The sequence below is a fragment of the Chlorocebus sabaeus genome, chromosome 1 (assembly GCF_047675955.1).
Source record: "Chlorocebus sabaeus isolate Y175 chromosome 1, mChlSab1.0.hap1, whole genome shotgun sequence".
NCBI classification, from domain to species: domain Eukaryota; kingdom Metazoa; phylum Chordata; class Mammalia; order Primates; family Cercopithecidae; genus Chlorocebus; species Chlorocebus sabaeus.
The window spans coordinates 104,528,831-104,552,204 of NC_132904.1; the positions used below are offsets into that span (position 1 = coordinate 104,528,831).

At 40.1% G+C, this 23,374-nt stretch overlaps 1 protein-coding gene across 1 annotated transcript in view; it reads left to right on the forward strand.

The window, feature by feature from the left end:
- Window positions 1–23,374, forward strand: part of CUL5 (cullin 5) — a 104,594-nt gene that overhangs the window by 60,322 nt on the left and 20,898 nt on the right. Inside the window, 4 exon segments of the mRNA XM_008020745.3 lie at window positions 6,957–7,050; window positions 9,547–9,677; window positions 10,593–10,700; window positions 15,380–15,444. Coding sequence (XP_008018936.1) covers window positions 6,957–7,050; window positions 9,547–9,677; window positions 10,593–10,700; window positions 15,380–15,444 — 398 coding nt within the window.

Below are 23,374 nucleotides of genomic sequence, written 5' to 3' on the forward strand. Positions count from 1 at the left end.
TCATCGTAGGTAATATCATCTGCAAACAAGGGTAGTTTGACATCTTCCTTTCCAGTTTGGATGCTCTTTCTTTCTCTTGTCTGATTCCTCTAGCTACAACTTCCAGTATTATTTTGAATAAAATTGGTGATAGTGAGCATCCTTGTCATGTTTCAGATCTTAGAGGAAAGGTTTTTAGTTTTTCTCCATTCAGTATGATACTACCTATGGGTCTCTCATATGTGGCTTTTATTATGCTGAGGTATGTTCATTCTATACCCAGTGTTTTGAGGGTTTGTATCATGCAGGAATGTTGAATTTTATCAGATGCTTTTTCAGCATCAATTGAAATGAACATATGGTTTTTGTCTGCCATTCTGTTGATATGATGTATCACATTGATCAATTTGTGTATGTTGAATCATCCTTGCATCCAAGGATAAATCCCACTTGGTCATGATGAATGATTTTTTTAATGTGTTACTAAATTTGGTTCACTAGGCTGGGCTCAGTGGCTCATGCCTGTAATCCCAGCACATTGGGAGGCCAAGGAAGGTGGATCACTTGAGGTCAGAAGTTCGAGACCAGCCTGGCCAACATGATGAAACACCATCTCTACTAAAAAAATACAAAAATTAGCAGGCAAGGTGTCAGGTGCCTGTAATCCCAGCCACTTGGAGGCTAAGGCAGGAGGGTCACTTGAACTTGGGAGGTGGAGCTTGCAGTGAGCCAAGATAATGCCACTGCACTCTAGCCTGGGCAACAGAGTGATACTCTGTCTCAAAACAAAAACAAAAATAAAACTTTGGTTTGCTAGTATTTTGTTGAGGATTTTTGCATCAATATTCATCAGTGATATTGGCCTGTAGTTTTCTTTTTTAAATGTGTCTTTGTCTGCTTTTGGTATCAGGGCAATACTGGCCTCATAGAATGAGTTTGGAAGTATTCCCTCCTCTATTTTCAGAACAGTTTGAGTAGAATTGATATTAGTTCTACTTTAAATATTTGGTAGGATTCAGCAGTGAAGCCATCAAGTGCCAGGCTTTTTTTTGTTGGGAGAAATTTTATTATGGCTTCTATCTCATTATTATTGATCTATTCAAGTTTTGGATTTCTTCGTGGTTCAGTCTTGGTAGGTTGGGTGTGTCTAGGAATTCACTCATTTCTTCTACATCTTCCAATTTATTGCCATACCGTTCCTCATAGTAGACACTAGTGATCCCTTGAATTTCTGTAGTATCAGTTGTAATGTCTCCTTTTTCATCTCTGATTTTATTTATTTCGATCTTCTCTCTTTCTTAGTGAGTCTGGCTAAAGATTTGTTGATTTTTGTTTATCTTTTCAAGAAACCAACTTTTTGTTTTGTTGATCTTTTTATATTCTTTATTTTAATTTCATTTATTTATTGTCTGGTCTTCATTATTTCTCCTACTACTTTTGGGTTTGGTTTCCTCTTACTGTTTTAGTTCTTTAAGATTAATCATTAGATTGTTTACCTAAAGTTTTTCTCCTTTTTTGATGTAAGTGCTTATAGCTGTCAACTTCGCTGTTAGTACTGCTCTTCAGTCAGCTTGTGATGGATGCTGCCTGGCCTGGGACTAACCCTTCAGGGCAGTGGCTCCTCCCTGGTCCAGGGCAGGTCCAGAAATGCCATCCAAGAGCCAAGACCTGGAATCAGGAAGCCCAAGAGCCCACCTAGTGCTCTACACTCCTGTGGCTGAGCTGTTACCTAAGATGCAAGACAAAGTCCCCTTTATTTTTCCCTCTGCTTTTCTCAAGCAAAAGGAGTGTGTCACCATAGCCATCACAACTGGGAATATGCTAGGTCTCACCTGAAGCCAGCATGTCTCAGAGGTTCACCCAAGGCCCATGGCATACTACCTGGTTGTTGCTGCTGGTTATTTAGGTCCCAAGGGCTCCTTAGTCAGTGGTGATAGATCCTACCAGGATTAGATTGTCCCCTTCAAGCCAGCAGGTTCCCCCTTCTGTCCCAGGGTGTGTCTAGAAATGTTGTCTGGGAGCTAGGACCTGGAATGATTCTGACCAGTACCCTGTCCTACTGTGGCTGAGCTGGTATCCAAGATGTAAGACAAAATTCTCTTTACTCTTCCCTCTACTCTCCTGAAGCAGAAGGAAGGGGTGTCTTTTGAAGTTGCAAGCTGTGCTGCCTGGGGTTGGGGGAGAGGTGGTACAAGCACGCCCTTAGCTGTGCTGGCTGGTGTCTCAGTAAGTTGTATGCATCTGAGCCCATCTCAGCCCTAGGGTTTGCCTAGAAGGTACAGTCCTTGTGGCCTAGACTGCCTTTCAGGCTTATTTGGAGCCCCAGAGCCCTTTAGCCTACACTGTGAGGCTTGCTAGAACTCAGGTCCTCACCGCTGGAATGGGCGATTCCCCTCTGTCTAGGGCTGGTCTAAATGCTCCCTCCATGGGCATGTGTCAGCTGAGTTCAGCCTGCTTTTGCTTTCTGCTGTGAAAGGGTGGCAGTGAGTTCAATGCAATATCTCACAGTCGCTGCTGTCTCCCTCTCCCAAGCACACAGATTCTCGGTGCCATACGGATGCTGCTGGGGGATGAGGGAGGAGTAGCATTGGCGATTCAAGACTATCTTTCCTACCCTCTTCAGTGCCTCCTTCAGTGGTATGAAGTTAAAACCACGTGCTGTGAGCGCTCACCTGATTTTTGGTTCTTATGAAGGTGTTTTTGTGTGTGTACATAGTTGTTAAATTTGGTGTTCCTGCAGGAGGAATGATCGGTGGAGGCTTCTATTTGGCCATCTTGCTCCACTCCTCTATGTTTTACTATTTTTTTTTAGAAACAGGGTCTCACTATGTTGCCCATATTTATTCTTATTACTGACCATTTGTATTTATTCTTTTGTGAATTCAGGATAATCTTTTGTAAACATCACTTTCATTGTTTTACTTTTCTATTCAAAAACTGGAGTACTGGTCGGGCATGGTGACTCACTCCTGTAATCTCAGCACTTTGGGAGGCTGAGGCAGGCTGATGACATGGTCAGGAGATCGAGACTATCCTGGTTAACATGATGAAACCCCGTCTCTACTAAAAATACAAAAACAGATTTAACCGGGTGTGGTGACAGGCGCCTGTTGTCCCAGCTTCTCCGGAGGCTGAGATGGGAGAGTGGCGTGAACCTGGGAGACGGAGCTTGCAATGAACCAAGATCATGCCACTGCACTCCAGCCTGGGTGGCAGAGTGAGACTCCTTCTCAAAAACAAAAAAAACCCCAGAGTATCATTATTTCATACCCCTGATTTTTAAGACCCTTCATAATTTGACCCTAACCTATTTTTCTAACTTAGTATGGTTCAGCAAGAGTCACTCTACTCCAGTAAGAAATATTTTCTTATTCATATAACTCATTCTGTTACTTTTTTTTCTTGAATTCATTTTAGCAATGTTTTCTTCTGTCTACCCAAAATCTTATAAGGATTCTTTTAACTCATCTTGTAATAAAATTGTAATAAAGTAGCTCAGATCATCTAGCCTTCATCAGTTTCTTCCTATTTGAATTCCCACAGTAACTATTGTTTCTACCACTAGGTTTAGTAGCAAATTATAGACTGCCTTGTGTTTTTAATCAAGTACCAGCTGTGTGCCAGGACACAGCACAGTCTGTATAGCTGTGGACAGAGCACAGTCTTTGTCCTTAAGTTTATAGTATAGTAATGATGCGTTTTCCAGTTATTTGCTTATTAGTGAAGTTGATTTTCTTTTCATACATGTCTGTACATATGAACTACACACATGTTTTTAGGTATATAGTTTATGGGTTCCCAACTGGATTGTAAGATCATAGAGGGCATGAACCATGTTTTATACTTCTCTATTCCTTAAAACACATAACTCAGTTCTGAGCATGTAGCCATTACTAAGTATGTACATGCTCTACTTCTGTAGTAAGAAAAGTTGGAGGCTAGGGAGATACATACCTGGCCTTAAATTATAACTCAAGACCTTATGAGCCAACTGTGCAACGTTTGCAAGTTATGTAGCTACTCTCAGTCTATGTCCTCATAAAGTAAGTATCTGCCTCATGAGGTTGCCGTGTGGGTTAAATAAGATCTATATGTAAAGCATTTAGCGTAATGCCTGGTATAAAGTAAGTGCTCATTAAAAGATACCTGTTATAATAATTTATTTAACCTCTCAAGCTAGAAACGGATTCAGCAACCTTTGATTTCCCCAATCCCTTTCATTTAAGCATTTACCAAATTTTTCTCAGTTTAATTATGTTGTCAATTTAGCTTCTCCTTTTAATCCTAGTTGTAACTCACAATAAGAAATACATTTTATATTGTGGCTTAGAATATACTGTTTATTTGTACATATCTGAAACAAAAGTCTTATGAAATAATATTCATTGTTACAATGTGTGATACACTGATATTTTTTGTTCTATCCTGTGTACTTTTTTAAAAAAAAAAAAAAACCTGGTCACAGTCATTAAAACTGATTTCACAACATATAGTCTGAAATACACTGGGGATTTTTAGAATCTGCAAAATTTCAGCTACCGCTGAACAGAATAATGTTCAAGTGAAAGTTTTCAATGAAATAGAAAACGCAGAGCTTAGAGTTTACTAAGATTCCACTTTGTCTTTGTTCTCTGTTAGTTATATAGTTAGATTTACCTGTGCTCAATCTGGTTTCACTGCTGAAGGTGGAAGTGTTTAGTTGGGCCTATTCCAGCGATGTTATAGAAAAAGATACTCAGCAGTTGGGGCAGAGATTTCCACCTTGCAAGGCAAGAGTTTCTTTACCACTTTGTATGTGTATTCTTTTTTTTTTTTTTTTTTTGAGACGGAGTTTTGCTTTTGTTGCCCAGGCTGGAGTGCAGTGGCACGATCTCAGCTCACTGCAATCTCCACCTCCCAGGTTCAAGCAGTTCTCCTGCCTCAGCCTCCCGAGTAGCTGGGATTACAGGCGCCCACCATGCCTGGCTAATTTTTAGTAGAGATGGGGTTTCTCCATGTTGGTCAGGCTGGTCTTGAACTCCTGACCTCAGGTCATCTGCCCAGCTTGGCCTCCCAAAGTGCTGGGATTATAGGCCGAGAGCCACCACTCCCAACCATGTGTGTTACTTTCTTAGTACAGAAATATACATGGATATGTGCATTTAAAAGTCATCAGCATCATTCTTGTAGAGGAGCCTGAAAAAAACCTTTTTTATTTTATTTTATTATTATTTTTTGTGACAGTCTTGCTCTGTCGCCCAGACTACACTGCAGTGACACGATCAAGACTCACTGCAGCCTTGACCTCCCAGGCTTAAGTGATCCTCCCTCCTCAGCCCCCCAACTCGCAGGGACCACAAAAAATTCTGTATTTGGAAAATTTTAAGCATTTTTACAATGTAGGAAGAACAGTATAATGAATCCCCATTACCTAAATTCAACTTCAGTAACTATCAACGTTGTGTCAATTCCAAAGGAATTTTTAATAAAAAATTTTTAAGGGACACATAATTCCCTCCCGTAATTTACAGATAGATGATCTCTGTTTTTCAGAAGAGATATAGCAGCCTTATTGTACTTAGCTTTAGTCCTCACAACCTATTAATTTCATCTGATCCCCAAAAGAAAAGTAAATAATTACATGACGTGAGGGAGCAGGGATGAACATGATTTCTTCTGCCTCATTTAGATTTTCCTGATGGCCTCCTAGAGCACTAGACCCTGGCTGTCTTACCTGAAATAGTTCAGCAGGCTCGTTACCATATCCCAACCACCCACTCCTTACCACCTGCCTTGCTACCATTACACTGATCTTTAATTATGACGAGAATCTCATTGTGTTTATCCTCTGTTTAAAACTTCCTTGGGGCCAGGCCTGATGGTTCACACCTGTAATCCCACACTTTGGGAGGCTGATAGGGGGATCATTTGAGACCAGGAGTTTGTGACCAGCCTGGGGAACATAGCAATACATCGTCTCTACAAAAAAGTTTAAAAAGTTAACCAGACATGATAGTATATCCCTGTAGTCCTAGCTACTCGAGAGGCTGAGGTAGGAGGATCACTTGAGCCCAGGAGTTCAAGGCTGTAGTGAGGTATGATAGTAGCAATGTAGTAATGCCACTGTACTCCAGCTTGGGCAGCAGAGCAAGAACCTTTCTCTTAAAAAAACCTTCCTTTGTTCTTCCTTCCCTACCTATAAAATAAAACCCAAAATCATAGGTTTTCATTCATAATCTGGTTGCAGCCTATCTTTCTAACCTTCTCTTCCACTGTCTATCTCTTCTCTACTATTTTAAGCTTCCTGGTATTCCTAGAATATGTAACCCATTTTAGGGCTTGTACTTATTTTACAGGATCCCATTTAGATATCAACTTGTGGATGAGGCCGTTTTAACTACCCTAGAAAAAAGTAGTTTGTAAGTTTGTTTTTATTTTATGTGTGTTTGTGTATGTGTGTGATGCCACTTAACTGAGTTATACTTAGTTAGCAGTGTAGGTTTACTGCCCTCCTCACTCTCAGTTAGACAGTGATCTCTTCGAGAGCAGGAATTATATCTTATTCTTGTCTCCTAAATACTTCTTTGGTGCCTGCATGTAGTAGGCATCCAATAATGGTTTGTTGAATGAATGTATTCACACTTCTAGAATTTTATAACCTAATTCTAAAACAAGTTCTCTCCAAACAGGAAGAGTTAATTAAAGTTTGGTTTTGTATATTTTTATTTTGTATATTTTTCTCTCCTCTCCTTGAGGACTTTTGTTAAAATGTCTAAAGAGAGTCTAGTTCTGTAGTTTTTTTCTTTAGGGGAAAATATACTTTGGTAAACTAGTGTAGCATATCCATCTTCAATAATCCTATAGTAAAGGTAAGTGAAATCTACTTTCAGTATAATTATTTTTTTCTATTGGACAATATTGTTTTATTTTGTGAGTTGGAATAGATTTGTGCTATACAGCCTATATAGTAGCCTTGACTAATTTTTGATATATTTCAGCTCATGGAATGCTGTGTAAATGCCCTGGTGACATCATTTAAAGAGACTATCTTAGCTGAGTGCCAAGGCATGATCAAGAGAAATGAAACTGAAAGTAGGTAAAACATCACATAAAGTTATCATAATCTTCTAAGAGGGTATCTTTGAAACAAATCATTTAGTAAGTTGCTCTTAGATAATTCTTTTCCACATAGGTATATGTGGAACTGTTAGAGTGAACTATACTTAAGGAAATAGATAAAATATTTAACACAGAGGCAACTGCTAAAGAGTATATAAACTTAAATTTTAAACATTTTCCCTCTTAGCTATCGACATCTGTGTATGTGTATGGTGAATTTCTACTTTTTTCTGAAAAACAAGATACTGCTTTTAAAGGCCAGTTTAAACTGGAAACATATGTTATAGATTAGAACCAGGTATTTGACTTTTGTGTGGAACCTTGTGATCAATCTTTTTAGAAAGTAATAAAACACTCCATGTTAATAGTCTTCATCTCTATCCCCAAAAATACTTTTACGATTTCTAAAGGATTTTTTTATTGCTTCAATGTTTTCTTAAAAAGATGTGTTTTGAGAGGTAGCAAGTATATAACAAACTAAAAAAAACAAAAATTGCACATATACCTACTACCCCAGTAAAACTGCTTTTAACGTTTTTTTACTTTTGTTTTTTAAATAACTTCTGCTGAGTTTCCAGATTTTGTTTTATTTAACTGCAAGGTCCTCCTATTTAATCTCTAGTTACTTTTAAAGTACGTATTTCAATTCACTTAAGTTCATACACTTTTTAGGAGTAATTCAGTAGTAAAAAGCAAGCTGCTTTATTGGCATAAACAAAATACTTGTATTCTTTGTATTCTTTGTGCCAGTCTACTTAGAGTTATGTCTGATCTATGTTGCACTTTTTTCGAAAGGTTTTTTTAGTGGTATTCAGTACCGTGAGTTAGGGTTTTTGTGAAGGTCAATAAAATGGCATAACATGAAAAAGTGCTTTGTAAATTGAAAAATTCTTTATGGATACAGTTTTATATTCTAATCTCTAATACAGTTGCTTTCATAATTATTACTCATGTTATTTTTTACCTTTTGATGATGTGGCTGTATATTTAATATTACATCTACCTTATGAAATATACTAATCTTGTGTGTAAATAAATATTCCTTTGCATTGAAAATCGAATGAGTCACCTTTTCTTTTTCTTTTTGTTTTTTTTTTTTTTGGAGACGGAGTCTCGCTCTGTTGCCCAGGCTGGAGTGCAGTGGCCGGATCTCAGCTCACTGCAAGCTCCGCCTCCCGGGTTCACGCCATTCTTCTGCCTCAGCCTCCGGAGTAGCTGGGACTACAGATGCCCGCCACCTCGCCTGGCTAGTTTTTTGTATTTTTTAGTAGAGACGGGGTTTCACTGTGTTAGCCAGGATGGTCTCGATCTCCTGACCTTATGATCCGCCCGTCTCGGCCTCCCAAAGTGCTGGGATTACAGGCGTGAGCCACCGCGCCCGGCCAACTCACCTTTTCTTTTGAGACTGGGTCTCACCATGTTGCCCAAGCTGGAATGCTGTGGCACGATCACAACTCGCTATAGCCTTGACCTCCTGGACTCAAGTGATCCTCCCACCTTCCAGCCTCCTGAGTAACTGGGACTACAGCCGTGTACCACCATGCCTGGCTAATTTTTGTATTTTTTGTAGAGTCAGAGCCTCACCATGTTGCCCAGGCTGCTGTCCCCTGCATCTGGCTAAATGACTGAGCTTTTAAAGAAAGGAGTTGGGTTTTGCAGTATTTGATCACTTTTTTTATTTTTATTTTTTGAGACTATCTTGCCCTGTCACCCAGTCTGAGTGCAATGGTGCAATCATGGTTCACTGCAGCCACAGCCTCCTGGGCTCAGGCAGTCCTCACACTTCAGCCTCCCAAGTATCTGGGATCAAAGACATGCACCACCACACCCAGCTAATATTTGTTTGTTTGTTTTGTGTGTGTGTGTGTGTGTGTGTGTGTGTGTGTGTGTGTGTGTAGCGATGGGTTTTGCCATGTTGCCCTGGCTGGTCTTTTTAACTCCTGGGCTCAAATGATCTTCCCACCTTGGCTTCCCGAAGTGCTGGAATTAAAAATGTGAACCACCACACCCAGCCTGATCACTTTTAATTTGATTTTTTTTAAACATAATTTTTAGACCAAGTGCAGTGGCTCACACCTATGATCCCAGCACTTTGAGAGACCAAGGCGAGAGGATTGTGTGAGCCCCGAAGTTTGAGACCAGCTTGGACAACATTGGCAGATGCTGTCTCTACAAAATTACAAAAAACATTAGCCAGTGGTCCCAGCTACTCAGGAGGCTGAGGTGGGAGGATTGCTTGCGCCCAAGAGGTCAAGGCCGCAGTGAGCCATGATCGAGCCACTGTACCCAGCTTGGGTGACAGAGTGGGACCCTGTCTCAAAAACAGAAAAACAGCAACAAAAAAAAAACTACTCCTAATTACATTGTATCCACAGAATACTATTAACATTACAAACTTTTAACTAATGTTTCTCTAAATTCTTATTCTAGTAGATGAAATGATTACATGAATGTGTTCTGTCCTTCCAGAGTTACATTTAATGTTTTCATTGATGGACAAAGTTCCTAATGGTATAGAGCCAATGTTGAAAGACTTGGAGGAACATATCATTAGTGCTGGCCTGGCAGATATGGTAGCAGCTGCTGAAACTATTACTACTGTAAGTTTATTTTTAATGGCAATGATAGAGATATGTCAAGGCTATTTTTTAAATGCAGGATTGAATAGTGAGTGGTTACCAGAGGCTGGGGGTTGGGGGACCAGAAGAGGTTGGTTAGTGGGGTATAAAGTTATAGTTCAATAGGAAGAATAAGTTTTGGTGTTCTGTGACCCAGCAGGGCAGCTGTAGCAAGTAAGAATGTAGTGTATATTTCAAGAAAGTTAGAAGAGATTTTTATGTTGTTACCACAAAGAAATTATAAATGTTTGAAGTGATGGATATAGTAGTTACCCCAATTTGATCATTATACTGTATATACATGCATTGAAATATAACATTGTACCTCATATGTACAGTTATGTGTTGATTACAAATAAGAACATTAAATTTTTAAAAATGCAGAATTGAAAATTGATACTATTTTCTCAGTAAAACCGGGGGCCGGGCACGGTGGCTCACACCTGTAATCCCAGCACTTTGGGAGGCCGAGGTAGGCAGATCACAAGGTCAGGAGATCGAGACCATCCTGGCTAACATGGTGAAACCCCGTCTCTACTAAAAATACAAAAAAATAGCCAGGCGTGGTGGCTGGGTGCCTGTAGCCCTAGCTACTCGGGAGGCTGAGGTAGGATAATGGCGTGAACCCTGGAGGCAGAGCTTGCAGTGAGCCCAGATGGCACCACTGCATTCCAGCCTGGGCGACAGAGCAGACTGTCTCTCAAAAAAAACACAAAGGAAGAAAGAAAAAAAAAAGAAGTGGCAAAACAGTAATATTGGACCACCTTTTAGTTTTATTTTTAAGAAAAAATATCCCCAGTTTTAAATGAGTTTTATTAAAAATTATGTTTATATTTTCTCATTTTTTTGTGTGTTCTTTTTCTTTTAAAAACTTAATATAAAACCTTTTGTTTCTAGGACTCTGAGAAATATGTGGAGCAGTTACTTACGCTATTTAATAGATTTAGTAAACTCGTCAAAGAAGCTTTTCAAGATGATCCACGATTTCTTACTGCAAGAGATAAGGTATATATTCCTATATATATAAAAAATACTGTTTTAAAAGTTTTACCCTCATAATTTACTTCTAATAATCAATTTGTATTATTTTGCTATTATAAACTTAAAAATCTAGCAACTGTTATTTTTCATCAGTGGGGAACAACTGTATTTGTTTTGTTTGTAAGCATTCGTTAAGCATTTGATAGCCTTGTGAATTAGAATTTATTAGAAAGTTGCTTTTTCCTCATTTTTCCAAGAATGTTTTTCTGTTTTTGAATATTACTGATCTATTGAATTCCTATTCATCCTTCCATTAAGACCCAGCTCAAAGAATACTTCCCCTGGAGCTTCCTTGATAGCCTGCCTCGCTCCACAGCTCATCACAAGCAGAACTGATTCTTCCATCCTCCATCCTTTCATGGGGCTCCTTCAAGAGTTACGTTATACTTATCCTTATTTCCCAGGGAAGCATTTGTATTGCATACCATCTTTTTCCATCCTCACTAGTATAGAATAATGATAATGAAACACCATACTGTCCTTAGCATTTTATCTTTTTCAGTGTAATAAACCTATAACAAGAAATTGCAGCTAGTTTTTTCTCTTCTTTGACTACCTTTCATTACTTCCCAAGTCTGAATGATTCTAAAAAGACAACTTTCTCCAGTAGGATTTTTTTCTCTTTTTGTCTATTTTAATTTTTTTTTTTTTTGAGATTGAGTTTCACTCTTGTTGCCCAGGCTTGAGTGCAATGGCATGATCTTGGTTCGCTGCAACTTCCACCTCCTGGGTTCAAGCGATTCTTCTGCCTCAGCCTCTTGTGTAGCTGGGATTACAGGCAGCCACCACCATGCCCGGCTAATTTTTGTATATTTACTAGAGGCAGGGTTTCATCATGTTGGCCAGGCTGGTCTCGAACTCCTGACCTCAGGTATCGGCCCACCTCGGATCCCAAAGTGCTGGGATTACAGGCCTGAGCCACTGTGCCCAGCCTCTTTTTGTCTATTTTAAAACAAACAAATAGGCTGGGCGCGGTGGCTCACGCCTGTTATCCCAGCACTTTGGGAGGCCAAGGCGGGCGGATCACCAGAGGTGAGGAGTTCGAGATGAGCCTGACCAACATGGAGAAACCCTGTCTCTACTAAAAATATGAAAAATTAGCTGGGCGTGGTGGAACATGCCTGTAATTCCAGCTACTCAGGAGGCTGAGGCAGGAGAATTGCTTGAACCCTGGAGGTGGAAGTTGTGGTGAGCTGAGATTGTGCCATTGCACTCCAGCCTGGGCAACAAGAGCAAAACTCCATCTCAAAAAATAAATAAATAAAATAAAACAAATACATAAGTAGGTAAAGTAGGAAAGGAGTTAAGGGAGTATAGAAATGGTGGGGTGGTGTGAAGTCTTAAATTGAGTAGCCTGCAAAGGCTTCATAGGAAGCCAGATCATATAAGACTCTGAGCCATGGTAAGGAGTTAGTTTTTACTGCGAGTAGGATGGGAAGTCATTTAAAAATTTTAAACAGAATGGTAGGATGTGATTTATGTATTAACAGGATCGCTCTGACTGTTGCAAAAAATAGACTGAAGGGAAGAAAGAAGGAAGAATACCAGTTAAGAACTTATTTAAATAATTCAATTAAATGATGATGGAGGCTTGTCCCAGAGTGATGGTAGAGGTGGTCAAAAGTAGTTCGATAATTCTCTCTTTTTTTTTTTTTTAAATGCAAGTAGCTTATTTGGGAAATGCAGGGATGATAGTGTGGCATACTATTAAGTCAGCTGTACAGTGAGCTACTTGAACTTAATTCTGCAAGGAAACTTACTAAAAACACTGCTCAAAATTACCTCACCTATCAAGTGTTGAGTTCTTGAAATTTCCTGCCTGCCATTTGCATAGGCAACACATATTTCTGCAGTTTTACAAAAAACACCTTTGGGTGCGTGTGCAGATACTAATAGTGGGAAAAGTCTAAGGGATGTGGGGAGGTTTGACAGCATCTGCTACACCAGGTATGTGGCTTGGAATTGGAAAATAAAAATGACAGCAGGCTTTAGAAGTGACTTGTCAGGGAGGTTCACTCTGTCGCCCAGGCTGGAGTGCAGTGGTGCAATCATAGCTGACCGCAGCCTTGAGCTCCTGGGCTCAAACAATCCTCCCGCCTTAGCCATCTGAGTTTCTGGGACTGTGAGCACACACAACCACACCTGGCTAGGTGTTTAGAGTTTTTCTGTAGAGACAACATCTAGCTATGTTGTTCGGGCTGGTCTTGAACTCCTGCGTTGGCCTTCCAGAGTTCTGGGATTATAGACGTGAGCCATCACCCTGGCCCGCTTTCCCTTTAAATCATGTTCTTTGAGAACTCTTCACCCACACTGATGCTGTCTCAGTCCTGTCATCTCACTGGTGAAGGAAATAAACATATCCATCATCTCACATAGTTACCCATTTTCTTGTTTTGTTTTGTTTTTGTGGCAAGAGCACCCAAAGTCTACTTAGCATGAATCCAGTATACAATATAATTTGAATTTGTTCTGTTTTATTTATTTATTTTGAGACAGTTTTGCTCTGTCACCCAGGCTGGAGAGAGTGCAGTGGCACAACATGGCTCACTGAGCTTCGACCCCTCTGGGATCAGGTGATCTTCCCACCTCAGCCTCCTGGGTAGCTGGGACTACAGGCATGCACCACTATGTTTGGCTAATTTGTAATTTTTTTTGTGGAGATGAGTTCTCATTATGTTGTCCGGGCTGGTCTTGAACTCCTGGGCTCAAGCGATCCATCCACCACAGCCTCCCAAAGTGCTAGGATTACAAGCATGAGCCACTATGCCCAGCCCAGTATAATTTTACTACCTATAGTTCTCATGCTGTACATCAGCTCTCTAGACTTTTTTCATCCTGTGTATCTGCTACTTTGTATCATTTGACCTACATTTCCTTGTTTCTTTCCCACCCATTTTACCTCTGGTACTACTCTTTTGTTCCTCTCACTGTGTATTTGAATTTTTTTTAGGTTCTACATATAAGTGAGATCATGCAGTATTTTTCTTCCTGTGTCTGGCTTATTTCACTTAGCATAAGGTCTTCCAGGCTTCTGTAGTATATATGTACCAGTTTCTTTATCCACTGATGGACACTAAGGTTGTGTCCATATTTTGGCTATTGTGAATAATGCAGTGAATGTGGGAGTGCAGTTATCTTTGTGAAGTGGTGATTTCATTTCCTTTGGGTATATGCCTAGAAGAGGGATTGCTGGGATTATGATTATGTTATGAAGATAGACTATTCAGGATTTGCTATTAAATCAGATGTAGAATGCGATAGAGACTAGTCAGGGATGACACTCAGATTCATGTACTGATCAATTAGAAGGATATGTTCATTGCGATAAGGAAGACTGTAAGAGAAATAGGTTTAGGAGAGATTGTTGCAGAGAGATCAGAAACTCAGTTTTGAATAAGTTAACTTTGAAATATCTGTTAAACATCCGTGTAGTAATGTTGAGTCTGGAGCTTAAGAGAGAGAATGGAGCTGGAAAAATATGTTTGGCAGCTTCAGCATATTTAAAATGGCTTTTAAAGCACTGACACAGGCTGTAATCACCAAAATAATGAGTGGAGATAGAAAAGAGGACAGGTCCAAGGATTGGCCTAGGGCATTCTGATATTTCATTGTTAGAAAAATGAGGAGTCCTCTTTCATGAGAAGGAAGGAATGACCAGGAGAATGTTATGTGCTAGAAGGCAAGTGAAAAAAAGTACTTTCAGGGGGAGGGTGTGATCCGCTGTTTTAAAATGCTGGTAATAAATCAAATAAGATGGAGATTAACTGTTATCTTCATCAACATGGAACTGCAAGTGACTTTAACAAGAACCTTGTGTGTAGGCTGGGTGTGGTGGCTCACGCCTGTAATCCAGCACTTTGAGAGGCTGAGACGGGTGAATCACTTTAGGTCAGGAGTTCAAGACCAGCCTAGCCAACATGGTGAAACCCTGTCTGTACTAAAAATACAAAAATTAGCTGGGCACAGTGGTGCGCACCTGTAATTCCAGCTACTCAGGAGGCTGAGACAGGAGAATCACTTGAACCCGGGAGGCGGTGGTTGCAGTGAGCTGAGATCAGTACCACTGCACTCCACCCTGGGCAACAAGAGTGAAACTCTGTCTCCAAAAAAAAAAAAAAGGAGAAGAAGATCTCACTTGAGGCTAGGCATGGTGGCTCACCCCTGTAATCCCAGCACTTTGGGAGGCCAAGGCAGGCAGATCACCTGAGGTCAGGAGTTTGAGACCAGCCTGGCCAACATGGTAAAACTCCATCTCTACTGAAAATACAAGTTAGCCAGGCGTAGTGGTGGGCACCTGTAATCCCAGCTACTCGGGAGGCTTAGGCAGGAGAATCGCTTGAATCCAGGAGGTGGAGGTTGCAGTGAGCGGAGATCGCGCCACTGCACTCCAGCCACTGTACTCCAGCCTGGTCGACAGAGTGAGACTTCATCTCAGAAAAAAAAAAAAAAAAAAAAGCCTCACTTGAGAATATTGATAATTATGATACGACAAAGAACTTGCTAAAGTCTTTGACTAGGCAAATTATTTGGTCAGATATACCATTAGAAATAAAAACTAACAGTTTTATGTGTTTTGAGATGTATAAAAATTTATCTGTATATTTTAAATAGTAAAAATATTTTATTCCAAATTGTTTTTGCAGGCATATAAAGCAGTTGTTAATGATGCTACCATATTTAAGCTTGAATTACCTTTGAAGCAGAAGGGGTAAGTTTTTTAAAACCATACTTTAAAAATACTTAAATTTTCTTTAGTGTAAGAGGGATTAACTAGGTGTGCAAAGTACCTTGTTAGGTTTGTTTTTGTTATTGTTAGTTTTATAACTTTTGCTGCTTTTGGCTGTTAAAGTTCATTTATAATTTTTTATTAAATTATTTTACAATACAAAAATTGACTATTCTTTCAAGTAGAAAAAAAAATTCCTAATCTTTTAGGATATCTGTTTTTCCCTCATTAGTCACTAAAAGTATTCTATTACCCATGGAAGCATAGAAAATGACTCAATTTACCATAATGATATAAAAAGAACTCGGTTTTAATGTAAATTTTCCTATTACCATTTAAAAAAATTGTTCTGTAATTGGTAAGATGAATATGCCTGTGCTAAGCATAGCTTATAGAAAATCTGACAACTGAAATCTGAGCTAGTTATAGCACTTTCAGAGTAGTACTAAATAGCAATAAAGGTTAATCGAAAAAAATCTTTTGATGTACTTCTGAGAATTACTAATTTAAAGAAATTTTACATATAATGCTAAAATATTTGAAAAATACTGAAAAATAGCGTTTCTTAAGAAGGAAAAGTAATCAGGTATTTTTCATTTAGTGTTTTCATTTTGTCTTTTTTGAGCAGTGTATGTTGCTTGAGTAATAAAATGGAAGACATCTGAGTCATACCATATTATAATACTGACATATTTTAAAAGGGCATATATTATGTTCTCTTTTATAAACTGTGAAATATGTGAAACATAGCACTGCGTCTTGACCATCTCTTCACATGAGTAGATAGATCTTCTTCATTCTCTTTCACCCATTTTTTGTATTTTTTATTTATTTATTTTATTTATTTATTTATTTATTTATTTGAGGCAGGGTCTCACTCTGTCACCCAGGCTGGAGTGCAGTGGTGCAACCTCAGCTCACTGCAACCTTTACCTCCTGGATTCAAGCAATTCTTCCGCCTCCGCCTCCCGAGTAGCTGGGATTATAGGCACACGCCACCATGTCCGGCTGATTTTTTTGTATTTTTAGTGGAGACAGGGTTTCGCCATATTGGCCAGGCTGGTCTCAAACTCCTGACCTCAAGTGATCCTCCCACCTCAGCCTCCCAAAGTGCTGGGATTACAGGCATGAGCCACCGCACCGAGTCCCAAGCACTTTTTTAATGAAAATGTTCAGACTTACAATAGAGTTACTGTAGTTGCTTTATCAAGTATGTATCTCCCTGTATATAACCATCAGTCAACTTAAGTGTGTTTCTAAAGAGGTTGCAAGCATCAGTAACCTTTAGTCCCTAAATACTTCAGCATGCAGTAATTTATTAAATTGGATGTTTATGTTTTTAGGTAAAATTTACATACAGTCCCATGCATAAATCTTAAGTGTACGTTTGAGTCAGATTTGACAAATGCCTATACCCCTATTAATGTGTATGAAGTCTTTATCATCATACAAAATTACCTCATGTCTATCCCCAGTCAGTCCCACCCTACCTCCTTCCAGAGGCATCTGCTGTCCTGATTAATTCCCTCAATATGGATTAGTTTTGCCTAATCTAGGACTTTGTATAAATGGGATCATACACTGTATTTTTTGTGTAAAGCTTCTTTCATTCAGCATTGTGTTTTTGAAATTCTTTTATGTTTTGGCATGTAACAGTAGTTTGCTTTCCGAAGTGGTTATTCTGTTTTATTCTTCCACCAATAGAGTATGAGAGTACCAGCTGATCCTCATTCTCACCAATGTTTCATGTTCTTTTAACTTTAGTCATCTGGGATGTATGTAGTAGTAGTATTAATGTTTTAATTCCCATCTCCCTCATGACTCTTGATGTTCAGCAATTTTTCATCTTTTGTTTGGTAGGAGGCATTCGTGTATTTTCCCTTATGAAGGGTCATCATAGCTCACTGCAGCCTTCACCTCCTGGGCCTAAGCAGTCCTCCTGGTTCAGCCTCCTGAGTAGCTGGGACTACAGGCACACACCACCATACTTGACTAATTTCTTTCAGAGATGAGGTCTTGCTATGTTGCTTAGGCTGGCCTCAAACTCCTGGCCTCAAGAGATCCTCCTGCCTCAGCCTCCCAAAGTGTTGAGCTTACAGGCATGAGCTACCATGCCCAGGCCTTTTGCCCTTTTTTTTTTTTTTTTTTTTTGGTTGTTTGAGATGGAGGCTTGTTCTGTCGCCAGACTGGAGTGCAGTGGTGTGATCTTGTCTCACTGCAACCTCCGCCTCCTGGGTTCAAGTGATTCTCTTGCCTCAGCCTCCCGAGTAGCTGGGACTACAGGCGTGTGCCACCATGCCCAGCTAATTTTTGTGTTTTTAGTAGAGATGGAGTTTCACCATGTTGGCCAGGATGGTCTCGATCTCTTGACCTTGTGATTTGCCCACCTTGGCATCCCAGAGTGCTGGGATTACAGGCATGAGCCACTGTGCCTGGCCCTTTTGCCCATTTTTAATTGGATTCTTTGTCTTTGTTGCTGAGTTGTAAGAGTTCTTTATATATTCTGGTACTAGATCCGTATCAGATATATGATTTGCTAATATTTTCTCCCATTCTGTAAGTTGTCTTTTCATTTTCTTGATACTGTCCTTTGATGCACAAAAGCTTTTAATTTTGATTAAGTTCAGTTTACCTATTTTTTTTCTTTTGTTACTTTTGCTTTTGGTTTCATATTTAGATCATGAAGATTTGTTACTTTTTTTTTTTTTTTTTTTTTTTTAAGAGTTGTATAGGGCCAGACACAGTGGCTCACACCTGTAATCCCAGAACTTTGGGAGGCCAAAGCAGGTGGATCACTTGAGGTCAGGAGGTCAGGAGTTCAAGACCAGCCTGGCCAAGATGGTGAAACCCTGTCTCTACTAAAAGTACAAAAAATTAGCCAGGTGTGGTAGTTCATGCCTCTAATCCCAGCTACTTGGGAGGCTGAGACAGGAGAATCGTCGGACTCTGGGAGGCAGAGTTTGCAGTGAGCTGAGATCATGCCATTACACTCCGGCCTGGGTGACAGAATGAGACTTCATCTCAACAACAACAAAAAAGGGTTTTATAGTTTTGGCTTTTATATTTCAGTCATTGATCCATTTTGAGTTAGTTTTTGTATATGTTGTGAGATATAGATCCAACTTCATATTTTTGCATATGGATATCCAGTTGTTCCAGCACTCATTGAACAGTCTTTGCTCCATTATGAAAAATCAGTTGACCGCTGGGCTCAGTGGCTCACACCTGTAATCCCAGCACTTTGGGAGGCCAAGGTGGGCAGATCACAGGTCAGGAGATCAAGACCATCCTGGCTAACACGGGGAAACCCCATCTCTAAAATACAAAAAATTATCCGGGCATGGTGGCAGGCGTATGTAGGATACAAAGAATTAGCCGGGCGTGGTGGCGGGTGCCTGTAGTCCCAGCTACTCGGGAGTCTGAGGCAGGAAAATGGCGTGAACCTGGGAGGCAGAGCTTGCAGTGAGCTGAGATGGCGCCACTGCACTCCAGCCTGGGTGAGAGTGCGAGACTCTGTCTCAAAAAAAAAAAAAAAAAAAAAAAAAATCAGTTGGCCATGGATGTATGTGTTTATTTTTGGATGCTTAGTTCAGTTCCATTGGTCTATATATTTGTCCTTATGCTGGTGCCACATTGTTGTGATTTACTGTAGCCTTGCAATAAGCTTTGAAAGCAAGACGTGTGCATGTTTCAACTTTGTTCTTTTTCAAGATCATTTTGGCTATTTGGGTTCCCTTCTAATTCTGTATGAATTTGAGCATCAGCTTTTCCGTTTCTGTGAAAAAGACCTTTGGAATTTTGATAGGAAATGCATTGAATTGTATTAATGTTATGTCTCCCAATTATGAAAATGGAATTTTTTTTGTTTGTTTTTTATATTTCTTTCAGCAACGTTTTATAGCTTTCAGTGTACAAGTCTTCCACATTCTTGGTTAAATTTATTCCTTGATATTTTCTTTGGATGCTGTTATAAATTGAATTGCTCTTCCTTCCTCCCTCCTTCCTTTCCTTCCCTTCCCTTCCCTTCCCCTTCCCTCCTTTTCCCTTTCCCATCCATCTTCTTTCTTTTTTTTTTTTTTTTTTTTTTTTTAAGGCAAGGTCCATTATGTCACCAAGGCTGGAGTGCAGTGGCGCAGTCATGGCTCACTGCAGTCTTGCTCTCCTGGGCTCAAGTGATCCTCCCACCTCAGCCTTCTGAGTAGCTAGGACCACAGGTTCAGGCCACCACACCTGGCTAATTATTTTTGGTAGAGATAGTCTCTCACCGTGTTGCCCAGGCTGGTCTTGAACTCCTGGGCTCAAGTGGTTCTCCCACCTCAGCCCCTCAAAGTGCTAGGATTATGGACAGGAGCCACCGTGCCGAACCTGGAATTGTTTTCTTTTTTTTTTTTTTTTTTGGAGGCGGAGTCTTCACTCTGTCACCCAGGCTGGAGTGCAGTGGCTCGATCTCGGCTCACTGCAAGCTCCGCCTCCCGGGTTAGCGCCATTCTCCTGCCTCAGCCTCCCGAGTAGCTGGGACTACAGGCACCCGCCATCGCGCCCGGCTAATTTTTTTTTGTATTTTAGTAGAAACGGGGTTTCACCGTGTTAGCCAGGATGGTCTCGATCTCCTGACCTCGTGATCCGCCCGCCTCGGCCTCCCAAAGTGCAGGGATTACAGGCGTGAGCCACCGCGCCCGGCCTGGAATTGTTTTCTTAATTTCCTTCTGGATTGTTCATTGCTGGTGTATAAAAAAAAAAAATGATTTTTTTTTTCCTGTTTCTTTTTTTTTCAGGCAGCGTTTCGCTCTGTCACCTAGGCTGGAGTGCAATGGCATGATCACAGCTCACTGCAGCCTTCCCCTCCTGGGCTCAAGCCTCCACCTTCTGAGTACCTGGGACTAAGGGCCATACCACCATGCCCGACTAATTTTTTTTTTGAGACAGCATCTTGCTGTGTTGCCCAGTCTGGTCTTGAACTCCTGGGTTCAAGTGAGCCTCCTGCCTCTGCCTCTCAAAGTGGCAGAATTACAGGCATGAGCTACCGTGCCCAACCACAAACGATTTTTATGTGTTGATTTTGTACTTTGCAGCTTTCCTTAATTTATTTATTAGCTCAGATAGCTTTTTTATGGATTCTTTCATCTTTTCTGTATATAAGGTCATGACATCTGCAAATATATACTTTTACTTCTTCCTTTCCAGTTTGATTCTATTTTCTTTGCTCTGCCTAATTGCTCTGACTGGAACATCTACTATAGTAACAAATGGCAGGGGTGAATTCAGGCATCCTTGTCTTATTTCTGATTTTAGGGTGCTTGCTCTCAGTCTTTCGACATTCTGTTGTTTTATGTTGGTTTTTCATAACCTCCTATGCTGAATAGCAGCATGGCACTCTGTCTGGTAGATGTACTGTAGCTTATTTAACTGGTCCTTTACTGCTGCATTAAGTAGTTTCTGATGTGTTGCTATTACTGTTAGTGCTACAGAGGATAATATTGTACATTTAATATTTGTGAATCTTTATCTACAGGATAAATTTCCAGAAGTGAGGATTGCTGGGTTTCTATTAGTTTTCTGATTCTAAGGTGACTGTGTCCTACTTTTAGCTCCACATTAAAGTAGAACATTTCTAGGCTGGGTGCCATGGCTCATGCTTGTAATCTCAGCACTTTGGTGAGCCAAGGTGGGAGGATTGTTTGAGGCCAGGAGTTTAAGACCAATCAGGGCAACATAGTGAGACCCATCTCTACAAAATGTTTAAAAAATTAGATGAGCATGATGGCGCACACCTGTAGTCCTAGCTATTCAGGAGGATCGTTTGAACCCAGGAGGTCAAGGCTGCAGTGTGCTATGATGGCACCACTGCACTCCAGTCTGGGCAATAGAGTGATACCCTGTCTCAAAGTAGAAAATTTCTGTGGAGTAGAATAAGTATCATTAGCTGATCCAGGCAGCACCTATTGGTGTTGTGGCTGCTAGAGGTGTGGAGGAGGTGATGTTCTAGAACAAGCTTGTCCAACCCCGCAGGCCTTATGCTCCCCAGGACGGGTTTGAATGTGGCCCAACACACACATTCGTAAACTTCCATGAAACATTATGAGATTTTTTGGCAATTTTTTTTTCTTTAGCTCATCATCTGTCATTAGTGTTTAGTGTATTTTACGTATGAACCAAGACAGTCCTTCTTCCAGTGTGGCCCAGGGAGGCCACAAGTTTGGACACCCGTTTTAGAAGAATAAACTGGTGATAGCATCCAAGTTATTTGGAAGACTTGCTTCTGAGGAGGAGTGTAGTAATTTGTGGTAGACCAATGCTGCTGTTGAGAACAGCTAGAAAATCGGGTAAATATAGAAAATAGTAATTTTATGTTATTTAAGAGCTATAGAAACAGCTATGACAAAGGATTGAAATGTACAGAAATGCCAGATAAACCTTTCAGAGGTTACTTGAGGATTTGTAACTGTGTTTCCCTAAGGAGAAGCTGCAGCTGAGAATGCAATTTTGGCCTAGGCTAAGCAATACAGCTGGGGGGCAGTAGATGTTTTGGGGGTCACACAGGACTGGAGTAACAAAACCCGTTGGACACTGAACTGAAAGTCCAGGAGGGACATATCTTCGATTCAGTGGCTAACCCTGGAGAGGGACTGATTCCCCTTCATAGCAGAACAAAGGGTGAACCCATTCTTAATGCAAGATAACATCATTTTGTGCCTGTGTGATTCTTTTATATACAGTGTCCAGTATTCGGTACAGCATTACTAGTCTTATGAAGACAGAGAAATTAATGACTTAACTAAAATAATCATTTTAGAAGCAGATTCTCAGGTGATCCTGATGTTGGAGTTAGCACATAAGGACTTTAATTAGGGAATTGAACAATGAGAACACTTGGACACAGGAAGGGAAACATCACACACCGGGGCGTGTTGTGGGGAGGGGGGAGGGGGAGGGCTAGCATTAGGAGATATACTTAATGTAAATGACGAGTTAACGGGTGCAGCACACCAACATGGCACATGTATACATATGTAACAAACCTGCACGTTGTGCACATGTACACTAGAACTTAAAGTGTAATAAAAAATAATAAATTTTAGAAAAGATTAATAGCTTAACTACAATGAGCTACCACTTCATACCCAGTAGGATGACTAAAATAAAAAAGACAGATATAACAAGTGTTGGTAAGGATATGGAAAAATTGGAATCATACTGTTGGTGGCACAGCTGCTGTGAAAGAGTTTGGTAGTTCCTCAAGAAGTTCAACATAGGCTGGTCCAAGTGCAGTGGTGTTTACAACTAATTGATCACAACCAGTTACAGATTTAGTTGTTCCTTCTCCACTCCCACTGCTTCACTTGACTAGTCTTTTAAAACAAACAAAAGAAGTTCAACACAGTTGCTGTATGGCCCAACTGTTCTACTCTGAGGTATATACCAAAGAGAAATGAAAACATACTTTCATTCAGAAACATGCTCATACATGTTCATAGTAGAGTGGTATTGCTCTTAATAGCCAAAACGTGTAAGCAACCCAAATGTCCATTAGTTGCATAGATAACCAAAATGTGCTATATCCATACAGTGGAATATTATTCAGTCATAAGAGATGAATTATTATTCTGCTATATGCCACAAGGTAGATGAACCTTGAAAACATTATGGTGATTCAAATAAGCCAGACACATAAGGACAAATTTTGCACGAATACAGTTGTATGAGGTATCAAGAACAGACAAATCCATTGAGACAAAAAGTAGAATAAAAGTTACCAGGGGATGGGAAGTTACTGTTCCATGTATACAAGATTTCTGTTTGGGATAATGAAGAAGCTCTGAAAATAGATATCAGTGATGTTTGTACAGCATTGTGAAATGTACTTAATGCCACTGAATTTTACACTTAAAAATGATAAATCTTTTTTACTCTC